Consider the following 22120-nt stretch of genomic DNA (forward strand, 5'->3'; position numbering starts at 1 on the left):
TTCGGGGGATGGGGTTGAACCCGGCTTTGCGGCTACGCCACTGATTGGAGGTAGTCGTTCTGGGCAGACTAAACTCATCAGCCACGTGTTAAACAAATCATTTGAAAGTGATTATACAACACATGTGTGATGGGTTTCTTTTGTATAGGACGTTCTTCCCGTGCCCCTCATATAGCAACATATGCCGCATTATCGGCAGGTAGTCGCTCGGAAAAAAGAAAGAAAAAGGCCATCGTCCACCAACCAGAAAAAAAAAAAATGTAAAATTTCACTTCTCGTGATAATGTCAGTTCACATGACACGTGCTAAGTGCTGAAGATGAGCATTGTTCTCGACCTTTAGTATGGTAATGGCTTTAATTTATTTCCTTCAATTACTTAATAATCCATTTTATTTTATTATATTATATTATATTTTATTTTATTAGCCTAACACGGAACCGTAACGCCGAAGCGTGAGAATCGCAAACCGATCGTAGGGACGTAAATTATGCGTGAAAAAACAAAGAGAGAGAGAGAGACAGCTGCGTCAAGGGAACATACTCCCAGCTCTGCGGACATAAATGTGTTGGGGACTTTAATTTCGAAATTCAAGAGTTCGTTCCTCACCACTTTGTATCTGTGTAGCTTAAGCCCAACAACAGCTTTATGCAAGGCGTTTTTTATATCTTTTACAGATTGTTTTTTGTTTAATAAAGCCGTCAGAGGTAATAAAATGGCGTAGACTCAGGCAAGCTGATGGACGAAATCCGTGAAGGAGGAAGCCTGAGCTTGGGTAACAGACACACAAAGGGCTTCACCACGTTGACCACGCTCAGGCTTCCATTCTTCTATGAGAGCTACCTAGATGCGGTTTTCGCAGGTGGGTGATGCGGACATCCTGCGGGGTAGACCACCTAACTATATACTGGACGGTTAATTACCTGAAATTAATTAACTTATTAATCGGATGTTTTCGGGGAACTTCGAGATAGCAGAATTGGAGCCAGCCATTGTTGATATACCCATCCTCCTTTTTAAATATCCTGAAACGAGCTACTAGTACTTTGAGATATCAATCGCCAATTTGAGCTATGCAGGGGAGCCGAAACTGAAACCACGCGCTTCTCGAACGCAAGGGGGAAAGGGTGTTCGCGTCGGAGGGTCACGTGTTTCGTAGCGATCCAGCTGATTGGAGTAAACGTTGATCTGTTGGCCAGAGAGACCGCTTTCCGGCCAAGATAAGCCGAAGCGATGTCTTTTCTGCGCTCGACAAGTGCGTAGTTTCGATTTCGCCTCATTTGCGTACCAAAGTTTGCCGACTTATATATCAAACTACGCCCTCGTCTCAGGATCTTTAAGAAAGAGTGTAGATTTAAATAATGTCGTTTTTAATTGAAATAATTTCGCGAAAACATCTTAATGAATTAATTAATTAGCAAAAGTTAATTAACGAATTTTAGGTAATTAGCAGTCCAGTAGTCACACGCTATTACCCACAGGATGTCGGCCTGGCTGCCTATAACTCGCAAAAAAAAAAAATCCTGCTCTCACAGCTTTTTTTTTTTTAATGTGTGAAGGATTTTAAAAAAATCTGTAGAAAGAGGGCACGAGCTCGCTCGCACCATTTTAATTAAAATGCTTTAACCGATTTGGAGTTTTTTCTTTCTCACAGCTCGACGAGATGTAGCGAACTACGATAAAGGCAAACAGCTGCGCGGTGCATCCTTCAACATTATACAATGGCCGACAAAAGTTCGACAAGCACTTAAACACCGGAAATAAGAAATGCTGCTGAATGCGTCGGACTTGCTTAATCGCATCTGAAAGGTGGATTGGTTACGAAGAGCCGTCTTTCCAATGACATACCCGCTATGACTTTATTGTGCGTCTTATGGACGGGCTTCGCTCTTACTGGAGGATTTGTTGTGTCGCGTAAGCATTTTACTCCTGTCCGTTTTATGTTTTTTTTTTGTTTTTTGTAATAGTCTCTCAGAGGATGTGCCCCATCAGGTCACTTTCATTTGGCTCTGCTATAGTTCCGGAAAGTTTCGTAATGACAGGGGCGTAGTGCGTGTAAATGCACTAGCTAAAGGTAAAATTTCGGGAGATTTTGGAACTATACCTGGGTAAATTACTTCTAAAATGTAATTAAATTACATTACTCGTTACTGCAATCGAAATGTAATGAAATTACATTACAATTACTACGAAAAAGTAATGACATTACAAAGTCATTACTGCGAGCTTAATCGTAACGATGTTGAGGATGTGGAAATTCATTGTGGACGTTGGAATTCTTTTAACTCGCCAGTTGGCAATTCTCTTTCTGCCAAGTGCCAACACAGAACACATACTCGATTCTTTCGTAAAAAGTAATGAGTAATGTCATTAAAATTACTGCCCAAATGTAATTAAATTACATTACAAATTACATAATGCCAAACGTAATGCATTACATTACAAATTACAAGAAAAAGTAATTCATTACTGTAATTACATTGCAGTAATGACATTTACTACCCAGGTATGGTTGGAACTCCTGAGCCGCCTCCCCTCCTGGCTGCGCGATGGTGCAGGTGATGGTGATGGTCAGACGCGATGGAAAGTAACTGTTCTGAAGCGGAAACTACGCCAATACACGAATACAGGTGCCTTTAAGAACATGAGCAATTGAAAGTACTCGAAAGCCCCTTGGTAGGTCGCTGCAAAGCAGATGCCAGCGTAGTGTAATTGGTTAATGCACACGGCCCGCAATCGAGAGATGCCTGGTTCGATTCCCTCCGCTGTCTATAGCTTCTTGGATCCAGGATCACCAATCATCATGGACGATTTCAGAAATTTTCGCCGTGTCAGCACGTTTCCTTTTTAACGAAGCTTCAACCGTGTACAGCGATGTTGCACAGCAGCTTTGTACAGGGGCGGATTGAAGGGTCTGTCATGTCATGTGTCTGTTAAGGGTCGGGGAGGGGGAGTCTTAAGGAAATTTCGTGCTTTGCGGCACAGCATCATCCAGGAGATAGGGTTTTTACATAGGGAACACCAGGAGAGGGGCGACCGCCCCCCCCCCCCAAGAAATCCGCCCCCTAGCTTTGTATAAGTCACGTGCCCGTCTGTGCAGTTGACATCGTCTACCCGAGGCTATTAGAAAGCAGGGATGAAGATGGTGTGAGAGCACTGAAGGTGAACGATGATTTAGTTTTGACCCTGGCACCCAGTACCGTTTTCTCGGACGTCTTCGTGGTACGCACCTTCCGAGATGGTCAACCGCACGAAAGCTACGTAAGTGATTATTTTGTAAAGACATATACGAAACACACAGAACTGCGTTCGTGACCCAACACGTCAGTTGGCTCCCTCCATTAATTGAAATAAACTCTCCTGGCGTTTCGTTCCGCATAAATAACCGTCATTTATGAACAGGAACAACTCGTCCGTCACTTTCAACTTTAGTTGACGTGAGAACTTGCGGGAGTGACGAAAGGATTAATGGAGACTGGTAAAAAAATAAATAAAAAAAATACTGATTGAACCGTGGTAATATGTCAATTTGAGCCCGTTCTGTGCAAGTATTGTGTCTCCCGCGGTAAATATGTTTCGTTCAAGTTTCTAAATATTTCTATTTGAACTTTACGCGTTGTAGCACGCTGCAGAAGGTTTCCAGAAGGACCTGTACCATGACGTAGCCAAGCGGGCGTCGGTGATGGTCACGGAAAGAGATGACCTTCGAGTCGTAAGTGAAATATTTATTTACGCTTTAAATGCGCGAAAAATATAAGGAAATGGTTTCTAGAAATGCAAATTGTGCATATTAGTCACGCTCTGCACAGCCGTTAGTGAGGGTCAGGAGTCATGTTCGAGTCTTGCGGATGCCTCTTTTTCTCTGTGCAGGTTGTGTCTTTCTCTGTTTTATCCTCTACAGATTTTTTTTTTTTTTTTTCGTGAAGGAGCTTTTTTTTTTTTTTTGTGAGAGCAATACTGATGCCATTTTTGCAGGCAGGTTCAGCGACAAGGAGGACATCCTGTGAGAAAGCGCAGTAACTACTGGATGACTAATTACCCAAAATTCATTAACTAACTTTTTAATGAGATGTTTCATTATTTCAATTCACTCCCTTTTGAAAAAAAGTCAAATCGCCAAATTTTGATATGCAAATGAGCCGAAACCAGAACTACGCACCTATCGAGCGCAGAAAAGACGTTACCCCTAGCTTATCTGGGCCGAAAAACGTTCTATCTGACCATCACAACAGCGCCTATTCCAATCAGCTCCATCGCTAAAAAACATGTGACCCTCCGACGCGAACGCTCGTCCCTCTTTTTTTTGCGCTCGAGAAGTGCGTGGTTTCGGCTCCTTTGCATAGCAACAACAACAAGAACAACAACAACTTTGGGGAGTTTCATCGCCAGGGGCGATGCTCTACCCCATTGCTGATGGTGATGTGGGGAATGAAATAATGAGCCCCTTCACAATAATGTTCCAAGTCCTGTGTGGTGTCCAAAAATGTCAAAAGAGCTTCGAGGGCACAGCGTCGGCGGGGATGGATTTGACCAGGGACCAAACAACTTTGAGAGAGAGAGCACCACATAGCATGGCAAAATTTAGCTGAGTGGTGCAAGCGAGCTGGTATACTGTAAAAAGTACGGTAATATTTCCTCGACTTTGAGGAACACACAAGACGACGAGTACAACACGGGCGCGCCTCGAAGCAGGCTTGGGGCCAGTTAGACGCGAGAGTTCGCTCGCAATTTCGCTATGCGGTTTTCGAGCGCAGAAACGACGCGACTTTCGCCTTATTTGAGCCCATAGCAGTCTATCTGGCCAACAGGATAGCGCCTATTGGCGGCGAGACCCTCACTAGGGGCGCCACTGTGCCGTCTCTTGGTGGGGATCCCCGTTTCGGTTTCGTTTCTGTTACTTACAGTAAAAACTGTCATATTGGAATAAAAAATGCGATTTACTTGGAACACATATGTCGTTTTCTTCATGAATCACCAGGAAATATCAATGCTGGACAGCCCCTAACACGTGCAATGCCTTTATACGCAATGCAATGTGAGAATACTGCCCGGGGACATCCCCACGACAAGGTTCGTTCAGTAAACACCAGGGGGCGACTCCCAAACTTCTCGGCGCGAATACTCCAATCAGCTCCATCGCTCCAAAGCACATTGCCGTCTCGCATGGATTGCCTGTCGCCCAACGCTGTGCAAGTGCGTCTCTACGCATGAGAGGAGGCAGTGAGAGGGAAGAGGGAGGGCGCCGCCGTAGCCAATGGGGCTTCTCGAGTGGAGTAACCGGGAGAGGAGGTATGCGCAGAACGCTCGGTTACTTGCAGAGCGTATACTACGTATAGTTCTGGTTTCGGCTCATTTGCATAGCCAATTTTTACAATTTATATCTCGAGGTACGTTCGCTTCTGAGGGTGTTTAATAAGGACGGTGGATTTGAACGATGACTGGCTCCAGTTCTGCTATCCCACAGAAAACATCTAATTAATAAGTTAATTAATAAATTTTAGCTAATTAGTCGTCCTGTAGTTGTATACGCTGTCCTACAGGATGTTCGTCTGGGCGTATAACTCACCCGCTAAAAAAGCATCTATTTTGCTCAGCTAGTTTTTTAAAATAAAAATTGTGTAACGAATAAAAAAAAACACCCCGTATATTAACCCCATAGCAATACACGCATAAATATTGGAGGTATTTTATTGCTTCTCGAAAGTTCTCGAAGTTTCTCGAAAGCATTGTTTGTGGCTATACTACCGTGCGTGCCATCATGACACCGTCGAGGCGACGGAGAATGATAAACTACGCAGAATGTCCCATTGTAGGCATATGTTACATTCCTCACCGGTTGAGAACCACTGATTTAGCGCATGTGTCGCAAAGTATATATGTAGATCTGCACCAAGAAAAAAGTATGCTACTTTTTTAACTGGACGTTATTCTGTGATACGTAGGAAGGGATTCTGGGACCTGGTCTCCGTATCAGGCCATTGCCGTGGTTAGAACGGTCCTTGGACGGGCAGTCGGCTCACGAAATATACAAGGTGAAGGAAAAAGGCCACTACGCGGACGTTTCGTCCTCATCTGATATCGGTAAAGTATATCACTAACACACTGTATCGTGGGTTCAGTTAAAGTGTGACTCCGCAACAAAATCGCCACATAGCAGCGACCCTTGCGGTGTCGGGAACATACATACGAAATGTCGCGTTCCCACAGTGCGCAGATTTTATTCGAACGAATTATTACGAAGTGAGCGCTTCGCCTCTGTGAAGCAAGAGGGCGCTGAAAGCAACACTGCCGACGTCATCCTGCATGGAAGGATGCAAGCTTCGTAGCAGACGACAATGCCGGGTGACGTCACAGTATCTTCCTCCGGGCGGACCGCTGTGCGCTTTGCATGTTGGTTTCGGTTTGGCATTGTCATCATTTACGAATTAATTACTCGCGAATTAATTACACGAATTAATTAATGAATGCGAGTGTTGTATTCGGTATCGAGGGAGCAGTCCGTGTTCGGTATGATGCTCACCTAATCTTTTTCGTTTCGTTTAATACTTTTTGTACGGTTATTTTAAAGATTATTCACCATGTACACGGTTCAAGGTCTGCTCTCTCTCCTAAACAAACACGAGCTGCGACAATGACCTGGGAATGCTTCTATGGCAACGGTGGTCAAAACGTGCTTCTAATTGGCGGCGTCGACCAGGGGGCATGTCTCACACAATCCAGATGGCGTTGGCTAGCCTGCAATGACGCCATTTCGAAACAAATCCGAGTGTCCAAATCCAAAGTAGAAAGCCCTCACGCAGGGCCGGCGATAGGGGAAGGGCGAGTATAAGCCACGCGCACGAAGGCCTCAACCAGGAATTATCTTATTTATCTTATCACTTAATCGCACGCGCCATCTTCGACTAAAACAGAAATGAGAGAAGAATGTGTTATGTGCCATTCCGTCATGTGATGAGTACCGAGGATTTAGCACCTTTCTCTTTTGCTGGCATTTCTCGTACTGCTAAAATCTCCCACTGCGAAAATCTTATCATTTCTTATCTTTTCATTACTACTGGTGTGAAACAGGCCCCGCGATGTGGCTTTGCCTCAGGCCCCGCACACCCCTAGCACCGGCCCTGCCTCCACGATTACTCCGCTGTCCCATCTGCAGCTTTCAATAGAAATAAATGATTACGGGCTGACACTCATTCGGATTTCTTTCCATTGTAGTGACCAGTAGGCAAGATATCCCCAAAAAGACGGTGTACCCCGAGATACATTTCATAGTGCAGTATGATCACGCCCTTGCTTTCGGCTTCAATGAAACTGCAATCATCCGGTACTTGGCAGTGATGCTCAACGTGGTAAGTAGATTTCCAGCGCGCACCAACAGTACAAACCGTCACCCCGCATTCCACTTTTGTGACGGATGTGTTAGTGGACTCAACAAATTTGTATAATTGTTTCATTTCGTATATTATAAAAGAACGCTGCTCCAATTTAGTCTTAATACGCGAACTATAAGTACTCGCAATGATATGTAATCATTCGAAGAAAGTGGCGGTTAGGGCCAGTTCTCACTTGGCGACGCCCGGCGCGGCGTCGTGAGCGGGCGGCAGAAGTATAGAGGCGCATTTCCGCGTGTAGGGTGGTAGTAGGATCCACTTACTCGTCCAGCTTTCCTCTTCCCCAGTAATCCGTAGCTCCACTCATGCTCAGTTCACTCGCCACGTTGAGCGTGAGTGAGCACGAGTGAGGATGGCCATGGGTGAGTTTTGCGGGCCCGGAGCTATAAAACTTGGTCTTATAGGGGTTTGATTACTTCCTTATGGACGTCTTTTTCAGGTGAATATGAGGTTCCGCGACTTCACAGATCCCAAGGTTCAGATCCGTGTTGCTGGAATCACGATTAATAAGGACGTGAGTCGGAATCCTGGTTCCTTCTTCGTAACCTAAACGAAACGACATCAGGCCTAACCTTAACCTTTACGATGCCTTTTGCGTCTGCGGAAGTTTAAGTTTAGATTCATCTAAATAACAAATTATCGCTGGATACTTTGGTTTTAAAAGACCAAGTCGAGTCAGTTGTTGCAGCAGCGTTGATCGTACACTCTTAAAAATTTACTTTACCACATAGCAGAGGAGGAGGAGGAGGAGGAGTGTCGTTGGGAGGAACCCGAGAGGTCTGCCTGCCTGATTAGGCGGCATGTTTCTCGGGAAGGGAAAGGTGGTGGAGAGGAGGAGAGGAAAGGGTGAAGTGGAAGACCGAGCGGAATGCGCTCGGGGGGAGGATAGCTGCGTCCATGGGCCGACTTCAGGGGAACTGTGCCGGCATACGCCTATTACACATCTGAGGGAAACCCAGGAAAAACCCCAGACGGAACCCCAGACGGAAAAACCCCAGGAGCCTATTTTGTGTACATTATGCACGGCACAAAATAGGCTCCTCCTCCCGTTTTCAACAAATCAGGGGCGAGAACGTTGTCATTCGGGATGATGGATGGCTAGGACCGTGCTATTTTTTTTTAAATTCCCTGTTAGCGCCGCGAAGCAACTGTGGCTATGAGCGGCGTATAGACGTGGACAGATGAAGAGAGGACAGCAGGAAGGAGTGGGGGATAGGGGGGTTAGTATGCGTCCTGGGCCGACTTCAAGGGGAACTGTGCCGACATTCGTCTGGAAAGTCTTCGGAAAACCCAGGGAAAACCTCAGACAGCACAGCCGGTGACAGGATTCGAACTCGTGTCACCTCCCAGTCTTGGCGTGGAAAGCGATCACTCTAACCACTATGCCACGGGAGCTGGTAGGACCGTGCTATGTAGTGAAGTTCATTTCTAAGGGTGTAGGGTTTCTATGATAAGCTATTAGCGAATGTCTACTTTACGACAGTTGTACATATACGATGTCATTACAGCCAACCGATGAACCGTACGTATTGAGAATGTACGAACTCAAGGGGTTCATGGATACGTACTGGTCGATTCAGGACATGAGAAGTTCGCCACTCCTGCATCCGTTATTACAACATGCCGACATGATCATGCTGATCGCAGGGTATGTACATTCGTAGTAGCTAATAATATGCCAAATGTGTGCGTGGAACGCACGCATTATTTTATGTTTGATGTTTGGTCGATCAATAAATGACTCGTATGTTCCAAAAATGAATGGAACATCAGTTATTTTAAGCTGTCAGAGATTTATATTGATTTTAGGAGGGCTGACATGGTGTTTCTGCACATTCTTACTTGTTTCAGTGTTTCAGGGACTCATAACTGGTCGACAAAGGACGACTCATATGTGGCCGTATAATGAGCCTGTATGACTCCTGCACGGTCATCCGTGTAGCCGCTACATCCTCAATGTACACTCTTAGAAATGAACTTCACCGCATAGCAAGCTCCTAGCCAACCATAATCTCGAATGATATCGTTATCAGCCCTGATTTGTTGAAAACGGGAGGCGTACGCCTTTTTTGTGACAATTATGAACAGCATAAGTGTCACAAAAAAGGCGTACGCCTCCCGTTTTCAACTAATCATGGCAGATAACGATATCATTCGAGATGACGGTTGGCTGAGAACGTGCTATGCGGTGAAGTTCATTTCTAAGAGTGTAGGAACTTATGGTTCCTGCGTTGCCCTACACTCTTAAAAATGAACTTCACCGCATAGCACGCTCCTAGCCAACCAGAATCTCGAATGATATCGTTATCTGCCCTGATTTGTTGAAAACGGTAGGCGTACGTCTTTTTTGTGACAATTATGAATAGCATAAGTGTCACAAAAAATGCGTACGCCTCCCGTTTTCAACAAATCAGGGCAGATAATGATATCATTCGAGATTATGGTTGGCTAGGAGTGTGCTATGCGGTGAAGTTCATTTTTAAGAGTGTACATGACTCCTGCATGAATTCGAATAGGATCCCATAATGGCCTACACAGGAGTTATATAGGACCTTATGGCTCCGACATGACTCCCGCATGGACTCGTATATAGGATCCCACGATGGCCTACACAGGAGTTATATAGGTTCCTATATAACCTATAGAGATCCTTTAGAATCGTATATAATTTTGCACAGGACCTATATGAATTACTTATAGGTTTTATCAATAGGGTAATAATAATACTAATAATAATTGGAAGTAGATTTACACGTAAACTGAGTCTACCCACACTTGCGCTACCTGGGATTCTTCAACGTCCGCCGGAAATCTCCGACACATGCTTATACCTCCGGCACATTGCGATCATATAATAACCATATGGCAAGTCCTCAGTAGGGGAAACACTTTTTATATGTGAGGGTCGAATCGAATGAACAACCTGCAGCTTAGTTAGTTAGTGCCTGAACCTCAACTATTTTGACATAGGGCAGGAGCTTGTTCAATTCGTTCAAGCACCTCAGGTATGTCACCTGGAGGAACACAAACACTGTGTACGGCGATAAAAAAATGGACAGATGGCAACACTGTATCCTCTATTAAAGGGGTGGTCGAGTGCGTATCAGCTTCAAGGTCACGTTAAAGACTGGTCTCTTGGTCCCCAATCAGCTGTGCTATCTGAGACTCTCTTTAGGTTCTTATATTGGTAGAGATGTCTGTTATGGTGTCACACGCGGTTTTGATATTCGCGACTAAGATATTCTACTTGGGATGCAGGTTTACATGGATGCGGTTTATCCGGCATGGCTTGTATCCTGCAGCCTATTGTTGATATCCTTCCCGGTTCTCATCTATTCAAGAACAGCACTATAGATGATAATTGCAGAGGCTTCAGTGAACATTTAAAACTCACCAACGTCGAAGCAGTGATCTGAAAGACGGCAACTGATGTCAGTGCCGCGCTCTAAAAAGAAAACTTTCAATTTCGTTATACTGTAAAGACAGAAAAAGGCGTACGCCCCACCCTCTCTCTTGGGATCAGAAGCGATAACCCTATCATAAGCTGTCAAGTTCTTTTTTTTTGTTGCGTTTCGTCATTTGCCGTCTAAATTGCCGTCGTACGATAAAGACAGAAAAGGGCGTACGCCCCACACTCTCTCTTGGGATCAGAAGCGATAACCCTATCATATGCTGTCAAGTTTTTTTAGTTGCGTTTCGTCAATTGCCGTCTAAATTGCCGTCGTACGATAAAGACAGAAAAGGGCGTGCGCCCCACACTCTCTCTTGGGATCAGAAGCGTTAACCCTATCATATGCTGTCAAGTTTTTTTAGTTGCGTTTCGTCAATTGCCGTCTAAATTGCCGTCGTACGATAAAGACAGAAAAGGGCGTACGCCCCACACTCTCTCTTGGGATCAGAAGCTATAACCCTATCATATGCTGTCAAGTTTTTTTAGTTGCGTTTCGTCAATTGCCGTCTAAATTGCCGTCGTACGATATAGACAGAAAAGGGCGTGCGCCCCACACTCTCTCTTGGGATCAGAAGCGATAACCCTATCATATGCTGTCAAGTTTTTTTAGTTGCGTTTCGTCAATTGCCGTCTAAATTGCCGTCGTACGATATAGACAGAAAAGGGCGTGCGCCCCACACTCTCTCTTGGGATCAGAAGCGATAACCCTATCATATGCTGTCAAGTTTTTTTAGTTGCGTTTCGTCAATTGCCGTCTAAATTGCCGTCGTACGATAAAGACAGAAAAGGGCGTACGCCCCACACTTTCTCTTGGGATCAGAAGCGATAACCCTATCATATGCTGTCAAGTTTTTTTAGTTGCGTTTCGTCAATTGCCGTCTAAATTGCCGTCGTACGATAAAGACAGAAAAGGGCGTGCGCCCCACACTCTCTCTTGGGATCAGAAGCGATAACCCTATCATATGCTGTCAAGTTTTTTTAGTTGCGTTTCGTCAATTGCCGTCTAAATTGCCGTCGTACGATAAAGACAGAAAAGGGCGTACGCCCCACACTCTCTCTTGGGATCAGAAGCGATAACCCTATCATATGCTGTCAAGTTTTTTTTAGTTGCGTTTCGTCAATTGCCGTCTATACTTACGAGGGTCCTAATTCTCTTATAGCCTAAATCTGGCGCAAGGTTATGGAATTGGTACAATTGTTGAAACTGTCGGTGAGTACACCACCTTTATTCGTCAACTTTTCTCATCGATATTTTAGTATAGTATTATGTGACGTCTATATTATAAAAATGGCAATATATCTGACCTCATGACGTGATGTCATCATCTGGAAATAAAGTTGCTCAACGTCATCCGGAGGAGAGCGCCGCTGTCGCTAGCAGATTTGTCGCTGTAATGTAGGTCCTGAGTTTCTGACTGTCCGGGGACCGTTCGTTGAGTACGAGTCTGGATAGCCTTGGCAGTGCATTGCGCGTGAGAAACGTTGCCGAAGCTGTTGAAGTTGGCACCCGCTGTCAACTTTTATGCAAACGGACCCAGGTATATGTCCAGGCCACCCATATCGTGCGAATATTATTTGTACACACTATCCAAGTAATTTCATAACGCGCAAAGCCTGCGAGTTTGGGCACAACTAGAGTAACTTTGTCCTGTCCCTCTAGTTGTTACCCAGACTCAGGGTTTTTCACATTATTGTGGAGTTTGTCTACCACTTGGCCTGCACCTAAGCCATACTTCAAGTAACATCCCCGCTTTCAACCCCGCTTTCCCTCCTTTTTTTTAAAATAATAAACATATATCCCCCCGCTTTCAACGTTAATAGTCCTAAATAGCATGATGGCAGTGAACGAAACCGGAACCAAACTTGGAGGCACATGCATCAAGGCGGCGGTTTCGCCTTTTCGATGCTGGCGCCTTCTGGAGGTGTGACGTCAGTGAACAAATACTGCAAAACCCCTTTATTTTCGCGGGCCGCAAATTTCGCGAATTGAGCACTCGGGATTTGTTCACGACCCCTAAATTTCGCGAGTTGTGACCGGAAGACAAAAATCGGATTCCCAAGGGTCCCCATTGTTGAAGCTGACACTGCGCTATTTATTTGTCCTTTTTGTTATTTCTTTTTCTTTCTTGCTTATATTTTTCTTTTTCTTTTCCTTTTTTTTAAGGAATAGCAAGCCGGCGTGTTGCATGCCTGACCTTTCCCCTTTCTGTTTTTCATTTCCCCCTTCTTTTTCTTTGTTTTTTTCTGCCAATAAATTTCCTCCCCCCACCCCACCCCGACACTGCGGCGAGAAGGAACTGCCTTCAAAACTAGATGGGTAGAAATCCAGCGAACCGGTAGAATGTAGGAAGGGAGTTGCCTCAGGACAGAAGCCGCCGATATTTCGAACAGAGACTGTTCTTCTTCTGGGCACCGTCCTCATCATTGGCATGGTATTTAAAGGGTTAGGTGTGACGTGTTTAAAGGTTCATGCTAATTGTGGGTCAACAGCCCGGAGGGAAGAAAGGTTCCGTACGGGCTTTCACGGCCGGAGTGAATGGCTGCTTTGTTAGAGTGTGGGGGGGATTATGTGAACGTAGTGATCTAGGCTACAGACCGGTTACAGAAAAATGGAAGGTTCACGAACACGTGGACGAAACGGGACAAAAGGCAAGAATTGGCAAGCATAGCGAAAGATAAGGAGGTTAGTGGTTACGTGGGGAAAATTTCAGAACCAGCAAAGTTTTTTTTTTTTTTTAATATTTGTAATGCAAAGTTGTGGCATGCAATAAAGAAAGTAGAAAGCAGTGGCCATGCAGAACATAACAGATGATAATGGAGGTAGAAGGGAAAAGCAGATTTTATTTGTGAAGTGTTTCTAGGGTGCCGTGTGATTTGTTGATACCGGACGGGTGAAGAGCGTTGAACTTGTATATGAGATAAGACTCCCTATCACGTCTGTCACGTGTGGATCTAAACCCGGTTTCTAGAATATATAGTTTAATGTTATCAAAATTGTGACCAGGAACGTTAAAGTGTTCGGCGACTGCTTTGGGGAGTTTGTTGGACGTGTCGGTTCTGTGTCTGTGTGGTAAGGCGGTTGTTCATTTGTTGGCCCGCCAACAAATGAACAACCGCCTTACCACACAGACACAGAACCGACACGTCCAACAAACTCCCCAAAGCAGTCGCCGAACACTTTAACGTTCCTGGTCACAATTTTGATAACATTAAACTATATATTCTAGAAACCGGGTTTAGATCCACACGTGACAGACGTGATAGGGAGTCTTATCTCATATACAAGTTCAACGCTCTTCACCCGTCCGGTATCAACAAATCACACGGCACCCTAGAAACACTTCACAAATAAAATCTGCTTTTCCCTTCTACCTCCATTATCATCTGTTATGTTCTGCATGGCCACTGCTTTCTACTTTCTTTATTGCATGCCACAACTTTGCATTACAAATATTAAAAAAAAAAAAAAACTTTGCTGGTTCTGAAATTTTCCCCACGTAACGGGTGTTGTTTCCAATGCAGCCCCCAATAGACGGATTATCTCCGATGAATAGAAGGATTAGCCATTGTGTAGGGTACACCACTAGAGGGCGCTACGAGCGACGCCTCACCACTAGGGGCCGCTGCTGTCGCATTCCGCGGATGACGTCATTGCTCCTTCGGGGAGCATGGTGAGAGATAGCGGGAGGTATTGGATGGCGATGCGAAATAGAGCGCCCCCTTGTGCGAGGCTGTGGTGGCGCTGTGGGCGACAGGACAGACGCTCTCGGTGGCGGCTCTCCACGGCGTTCTTATGGTCTCGTGACCGCGATACGCGGCGTCGGCGGCAAAAGGGTTTTGGGTCCAGCGTTGTGTGTGTACGAGTCTTTGAGCGAGTTTATATTAATCTCACTCCGTTTATTGTTCAACTGATGGTTGTTGTTTGGGAGCTCAATTGCTATGCTGTGAGATTGGGGTGTAAGGCACGCATACGTACGGAATAAAGCCCGTACGGAACCTTTCTTCCCTCCGGGCTGTTGACCCACAATTCGCATGAACCTTTAAACACGTCACACCTAACCCTTTAAATACCATGCCAATGATGAGGACGGTGCCCAGAAGAAGAACAGTCTCTGTTCGAAATATCGGCGGCTTCTGTCCTGAGGCAACTCCCTTCCTGCCTTCAAAACTGTTACCCAGGTTCGATTCGCGAAATTCGCGAAAATTATGGGCTCGCGAAAGTAGAGGGTTTTACAGTAAACTGTATATGAGTGTGGCTGGGAAACACGTAGAACGGGAAGGATGTGTTTTCGCGTTGCCCCCGAAACCCGTTTATGAGATAGTAGCTAGCTTGCCTGGTGACCTTTTGAAACTAAATCCTTGTCTCTATCGCAGCCTTCACCTATTTAGGAGGTGCCTGCACAAACTTTAGATTCGCGATAGTAGAAGACACGCCTCTGACTTACGACGGGGTTCACCTCATCGTTCACCAGATAGCGCATCAGTAAGCATACCAACCTGCTCAGTCTATATGGGATCCTGATCGAGTGGCGTGTTCAGGTTAGGCTGCCAGGACGACGGTCTATGGCCAGATCCCAGCATACCCAACCATCCTGGTACGCTCAACTGCTCCTATACTGACGGCTACGTGATGAGTTTCGTTACGAACGACTCCAACCACTTCAAGTTTTCAAACTGCTGCAAGACGCAAATGCGACACTTTTTCACGTAAGTTTCTCGCCTCTGATTTGTCGACATTGCGCGGCTAACCTTACCTATACAGGGTGTTTCAGTTAAATCCCCGGGCTAAATAATTCGCGAACGGGTGCACCAATCGAAGAACTTTCTTTTTTACAAGTATCTGTCCGATACCGCCTACAAGATGCGCACCGCGTGAATGAGCGCCTATTTAAATAAAAATGCAAATGAGTTTCGTAAAAAAGCGTAACTTCTAAAGCAGGGCGCTGTCGGTATTAAAATGGGTACTACCCCTTTTGGGACCTTCAGTGGACACCTTTCAGAGAAAAATCTGCCACCGAAGCGGGTCATTTGTTGCACTAATTAATTGGTTTCGGTTTACGTATTTTTGTCGCGGCTGGTCGCGGCGAAGCGCAAAAAGACGCTCTTTCACTCCCTTATCCATCAATGAATTACGTCCTTACACCAATGAGTTACACCAATGAGTTACACCAATGAATTACACCAATGAATTACGTCCTTTTGCGCTTCGCCGCGACCAGCCGCGACAAAAATACGTAAACCGAAACGAATTAATTACTGCAACAAATGACCCGCTTCGGTGGCAGATTTTTCTCTGAAAGGTGTCCACTGAAGGTCCCAAAAGGGGTAGTACCCGTTTTAATACCGACAGCGCCCTGCTTTAGAAGTTACGCTTTTTTACGAAACTCATTTGCATTTTTATTTAAATAATGAGCGCCTCCCGCTCATTCACGCGGTGCGCATCTTGTAGGCGGTATTGGACAGATACTTGTAAAAAAGAAAGTTATTCGATTGGTGCACCGGTTCGCGAATTATTTAGCCCGTGGATTTAACTGAAACACCCTGTATAAGGAGTGGCTTTTTCGGGTTAAATGCCTTTCTCAGATTCGGGGGGGGGGGTGAAAATCGGGCGCTATTTTTTTTTAAAATCTGTAATTCGGGGAGAAATCGGGCGATAACTGTGCTTTCTGGTGTTATCGGGTGTTTTGTCGGGTTTGTTGTCGTTTGTTTCTCCTCTTGTCTATTAAGTCCTTTCCTATAATGTCTCTTTTTTGTTCTTTCGTTTTTCTTTATTTTTTTTATTGTATTTTTTTTTGCGAGATCCTGACCTTCCAGCGGCAATCCCCGAAGGCATAGACAGTGTTGACACACATGGGTGTATTGCTGACACACGTGACGACATTTGTTCGTCTTCAGTGGAAACGTCACTTGAGGATTTCATAGTGACTGGAATTCGGAGAGAAATCAGGTTTAACCCGAATTGGTCGGAGGTCAGTTCGGGGGGGGGGGGGGGATAACCGGGCGGAATCGGGTTTAACCCGAAAAAGTCACTCCCTACCTATATACAGGGTAATTCTGCGAAAGGCCATCGGTATTTGTGGAGTTCACGGTTGGCTTCGAATCCGTCACCGAGACCATCTTACGATATCTGAAACGTGCCTTACAGCTTCAAGCAGAGACAAATCACTAATTGAACTTGGCTAATTTCAGAGTTCAGTTCGGGTAATGCTGTTTCTTGCAAATAGAATTTGATACAGTTACTCGCAAGTACATGAAGTCACGTGACGTCCCTAGGATGTTCGGAACGAAGTAGCCTTGACTGAAGACCTTGAAGTAGCCTGGCCTCTTGGAACTGTTGCACAGGGGACTTCATAGAGTAAAGTTGAATGAGGCCATTCAACTATAGTAGAGCTAGTTACTCTGGGGTTATTTGAAAAAAAGAACCGAATAAATAAAATGAAAATTAGAACCGCAGGTTGAGAAACAGATAAGAGGAATAAGAGAAAAGGGAGAATGAGGAGGAAGGAATGCTATTGAAGGGGAGAAGGATAAAAAGAAAGGGACAATTATGTGACTTATACCGTCACACGATCATTGAATCAATGATCATCGAATATGCGCGTAACATCACCAAGCGTATCACAAAAGTCATCCATTGGCAGGTTAACACCCTACGAGCATATTCCTTGAAGACATGCCCTACACTCTAAGAAAAAAAGGAGTACTTTTACTCCTTCTGGGGAGTAATTGCATTGCCACAAAAAATAGTCCCTTTCGGGAGTAAATGCACGGGAATAAATGGATGTCACAGAGTGAAGACCGCATTTCACGCGCTGTTGTAAGAGTCGTAGGTACATAATTCGTGTGCATGCATGAAAATACTTTGAAGCAAACCGTCAACGGTGATATATCGAGTGATATAAAATCTTGCGCCATACTAGGGCACAATTTGCGAAGAAAGATGCGCTAACTGTTTCTTACTCTGTGTGGCTGGAAAATTGCTACGTTGTCTGAGTTATACAGCCTTATGTCGTTCAAATTGACCAAGGGCACATATTTACGTGGACTGTCGCATTCAGGAGACCATTCGCGCAGTTTAGTGACAATTTGCAGCCCTGGGGAGTAAATGTCGGGACTAATTAATGTTGGGTTAGGGGACTAAAATGGAGAGTAATTGCAGACTAGGGGAGTAGAAGCTGCAATTACTCCCCGTTTTACTCCTTTTTTTCTTAGAGTGATAGGTATTAGGCCGCCTGGTTGTTGTGTATGAAAGCCTCGAGGTGTACACTATACACTGAACCTTGAAAAGAAGTTTTTCCGGCTATTTCAGGTTACCAGATCGCTCGTGCCTCCTTCATAGGAATTCAAACTACACCATCACGAGATCCAAGTCCCTCCCAGGAGACTTTGTGAATGCTTCAGACTTCTGCAAACGCGTCCACGCCTTTCGGTATCCGCTGGCATACCTTGACGGGGTAAGGTGTCAACAATTGCTCGCTAAAACGCAGTGGGACTTTTGTCGTTGCGGTGTCTTGCTCCCAAGATCATATCACAACCAGCCTGGTCGTTATCCCATTCCAAACTGATATTATTTAGCCAGCCTTGTCCTAGCTAAAAAAATCCTTCATTTCGTTTCGTTCATCATTTTCATTTTCGTAATCAATGTTCAGTGCTCGTCTGGCTGTTGCGTAGAATCAGGATGAAGGTTGGCTAAAAGTTAACACTCAATTCCTTTTTCTTTTTTTTTTTTACAAACGTTATTTAGTGACGTGATGAATGTTTCAGTGACAGTAACTCCCTTTAATGAAGCAGAGTTAAACATTAAATTCAAGTTAAAAGACCGTTCATCTCGGTTCAAATGTTAATTAAACGATTTAATTTGCAAAACGTTGAAGTTAAACCGGGCCTTAGTCTGACTTGGTTAACAAAAGATGTTGTCACACTTGTGCACTTTGTCCAGAATTACAACAGGTCGAGCTGCAAGTTGCAGTGCATAGCACCCAGAGCCGGCTTCCCCCCAAGGACGTATACGCACTATGCTGTAGAGGGCGCTAGATGCGACAACTCAGACCCCAAAAAGGTAATGTTGCAATCTTGCTCCACAGCAGAGCAGTTTATCACGCGGGCTATCGGCACCGTGCAATTAGTTGGAGGTTCAGTGGGTCGCTCAGAGCCATCTATAGGGAGAGTTTCGCCATTCTCTGATCTTTTGCCGCCTCGTGGGTGGAGCCTATTTTGACGTCAGAGTCGTCGTTGCGCCGCTCAAAAAGTCTGAATCCAAGCAGAATCCGCTAATCAGCCATCTGATGCGCGCCATATTGATGCCGTCCGTCAGCTTTGTTGTCGCAATGAATGCAATCTACAGGAATAACCGGCTTATGACCCACAGTCGCCTCTGATAAGGGGGGTTTTGTTGCCAAACTGAAAGAGTTCAAGGACGAAGGGCTTTCGAAGGACAATATACGCACGTGTCTTCACTCCTTGCATCGTAAACAACGACCAGCATCAATATGGCGTCGCCGACCGGCCGACAACGGGACAACAATAGAGCACGGCGAGGGAGGTGGCTAGCCGTGACGTCGCATGACGCACTTCAAGTTAGGCTCCTCCTAATGGCCAAACTCTCCCTATAAACGGCTCTGGGGTCGCTTGAACGACAGCGACACCCGTGGCGATTTCGTGCCTAACGGCACGGTATACTGACGCCGTATCCACTACTGTGGAGGTGGTTTGAAGGAAGGGCATCTCCTCCGCAATGCGAAATGTCTACGAGAAGTCTTCGCAGATGGAACATCAAAGATGAATGCACAGTGTCTAGCACAGAGAAGCGTGTAGTATATGTATCCCGCTGCATTTGCTTGAACCAACCTGCACCAGTACCCCAGTGCCTGCCATATGAGGATGGAAAGCTCGCACTGGAAAATTCACATCAATACTATAGTCAAGTATAAACTGGAATGGGCCTTATGAGGCTAGTAGAAACAATCTTTTTCGTTCCTTTCTGATGCACTGCAGCCTGTTAGCGTGATGGTGCAGCATGATATTCCCACGCTTGAGGTATTCTATTTCACACGCACGTGTTGCCCCAGGCAGGGCATGCCCTTTGTGTAAGTATTTGCAACGTGGTCATGATGAAAAAAAAAATCAATAAATCCAGATTGTTTCAGGATATAAATACGTCGTTTTTGTTAATTTCCAGAAGGACGCGTTTCTCCGCGAGGGGGCGCTGCAGTCGAAAGAAAACTTTAGTGCACAGTGCCGATAGTGCTTCCGCTGATGAGGCATACTCATAGAAAATGTTGAACGCGGAAGAAATATGCAAGCAAGCTGATGTAAGCATGAGGAGGGTAACATGTGGCCTTGAGTCTGAGGGCAACGAAGAGGACAAACCGGGACAGGATGGAGTCAACGACGGAGTGAGTGAGTCCGTCGTGTATGTTCTTTCCGTCTCGGTTTATCTACTTCGTCGCCCTCAAACTGAAGGCCTCGTGACCATCCTCGAAGAAAATGAGTTTTATAAGGGACACGCTGAATGAACGGAAAGTTCAAAGACATAGTAGCGCATTCGAGTAGTCCTTGATGGATGTACTGCTGGGTATCTGAGAGTGTATATACGATTTCAAGAAATCCCAGTGGTCTTTGCGCACGCATTGCATCCTGGGAGATTACTGTCATGAGAAAGGAAGGACAGTCCTTCACGTTTCGTTTTCGCTGGCATTCGGACAACTCGTGGACTATCGGCCGAGAGAAGAGAAATCAAAACAGTTTGGAGACCTTCTCCTTTATTATAAGCAAGTTCCCATAGTTGAAAGCGGCGCTAAGTTCTCTGGGATTATCTGAAGTCGTCTATTGCACAGAGTCCAGCTGCGTAGGAGAGCACCGGAAGGAAAAAAGGGTTGAAAGGAATGAATGGTCCCGGAATGGTCCCAGCTGGGATCATCCGTAGTGAAAGTTTGAGCCCATAGAGAGTACGTAAATACGCTCGAGAACTCTCAGGTATAGGTAAAGTGGTTGCAGGGGTCGCTCCTCATCGTCTCTCGACGTAAAACCTGGAGAGTTTTAGTATGCCCATGTTGCTAGACGAGGGACAGACCAGGACAGCTGTTCGCTGGATGCTCGTCAGAGAGCAACTGAACGAGCGCCGGTTTATTTCTCGCGCGCCTTGGCAGGCTGCGCGCTGACGATGATAATGGCGCTACACCCAGGCGCTTTGAAGCCCCCAATGAAGGGGTCATCAAAAGTCAAATAGTGTTTTGCGCAACGCGCAGAGACGACTCCGCATCTCTGCAGAGATCCAAAGGGCTTGGGCACTCTCCGTTGTGTCGGTTGTACAACTTTTGCCTCCATTATAGTGTTTTTATAAAATTAACCTATGTCGAAACAGAGTGAAATTACACGCCCCGCACCAGCACCAGCGCTCTTCTACATATAGTGTTTTGTTCTTCCTTCGTTCCAGGTGTGCCTCAGCGGCAGTTGCGTGGACAGGTCCGTTTGGGATAAGTACGTCGAATCATCATCACGAAGCAAGAAGAAGCCAAGAGAATAAGTAGGACTGGTCGGCTGTCTTTTAACAAAAATAAACTGCACGTCAAGTATCTCAGTGTGCCGACTGTTCAGTTTGATGAGGGACACCGCGACCGCGTATGAATCTGCGGCTCTAGACCTTCGGTTTGCGGGGGGGGGGGGGGGTACCTTTGTCGCATCACGTAATGGGGGAGGGGAGTGAGGGAAATCCAATGTAAAAACGGACGATTTGTGGGGTGATCGCTCCCCCCACCTCTCCTGGATCCGCCACTGGTATGAATATAACGCACAGCAGAACTTCACACCTCTCAATGCTTATGTCAGCAACGACTTTGCCCTACGTCCCATGGCGTAAATGAAGCAGCCCTAACACCGCCGAGGGGTATACGCAGGAACCGATGGGGGGGGGGGGGGTTGGTTGTAATGCTCGGTTCGTTGAGGTAGGGCTATGTATTACTCCGCAATACTTAGCACCCACAAAGCAACTTTCAAATTAGGGCTCATCCACATGCACGTGACATTGTGGCACAATGTACACAGCATGGACCCGAAAACGGTCGGGTGAAATGAGGCTCTGTGCACACCCCGATTGGGGGAAGGGGGGGGATCTACACATCTGAAAAAAAAAAAAAGTTAGTTAGTTAAAAATTAGTTTTAAAAAAACGCGTCGTGCGACGCGTCGCAGCACAAAGCATCCTGGGACTGATTCTGGAGAAATTGGTCGTCGCAGCGGCGCTCTGCGACAAGTCGCAGCGCGACAAAACTGCTCAGATATCACC

At 45.7% G+C, this 22120-nt stretch overlaps 1 protein-coding gene across 1 annotated transcript; it reads left to right on the plus strand.

Moving 5' to 3' along the window:
* Positions 1–1787: 1787 nt before the first annotated feature.
* Positions 1788–21412, plus strand: LOC135401601 (venom metalloproteinase BumaMPs1-like). Its single transcript, XM_064634104.1, has 13 exons — positions 1788–1913; positions 3100–3260; positions 3622–3711; positions 5942–6080; positions 7212–7345; positions 7827–7901; positions 8896–9035; positions 11999–12048; positions 15213–15321; positions 15378–15545; positions 18148–18292; positions 18778–18897; positions 21274–21412. Exons 1-13 carry the CDS (start codon positions 1853–1855, stop codon positions 21361–21363), a joined length of 1482 nt encoding a protein of 493 aa, XP_064490174.1. The 5' UTR covers positions 1788–1852; the 3' UTR covers positions 21364–21412.
* The last annotated feature ends 708 nt before the right edge of the window (positions 21413–22120 follow it).

The sequence above is a fragment of the Ornithodoros turicata genome, chromosome 7 (genome assembly GCF_037126465.1).
Source record: "Ornithodoros turicata isolate Travis chromosome 7, ASM3712646v1, whole genome shotgun sequence".
In the NCBI taxonomy this organism is placed as follows: Eukaryota; Metazoa; Arthropoda; class Arachnida; order Ixodida; family Argasidae; genus Ornithodoros; species Ornithodoros turicata.

Excerpts from the sequence above, each read along its gene's own strand:
- LOC135401601 (XM_064634104.1), top strand. The coding sequence starts at position 1,853 with ATGACTTTATTGTGCGTCTTATGGACGGGCTTCGCTCTTACTGGAGGA. Across the intron at positions 3,712-5,941 it reads AAAGAGATGACCTTCGAGTC|GAAGGGATTCTGGGACCTGG; the intron begins GTAAGTGAAATA and ends TGTGATACGTAG. Across the intron at positions 18,293-18,777 it reads CGCTGGCATACCTTGACGGG|AATTACAACAGGTCGAGCTG; the intron begins GTAAGGTGTCAA and ends CACTTTGTCCAG.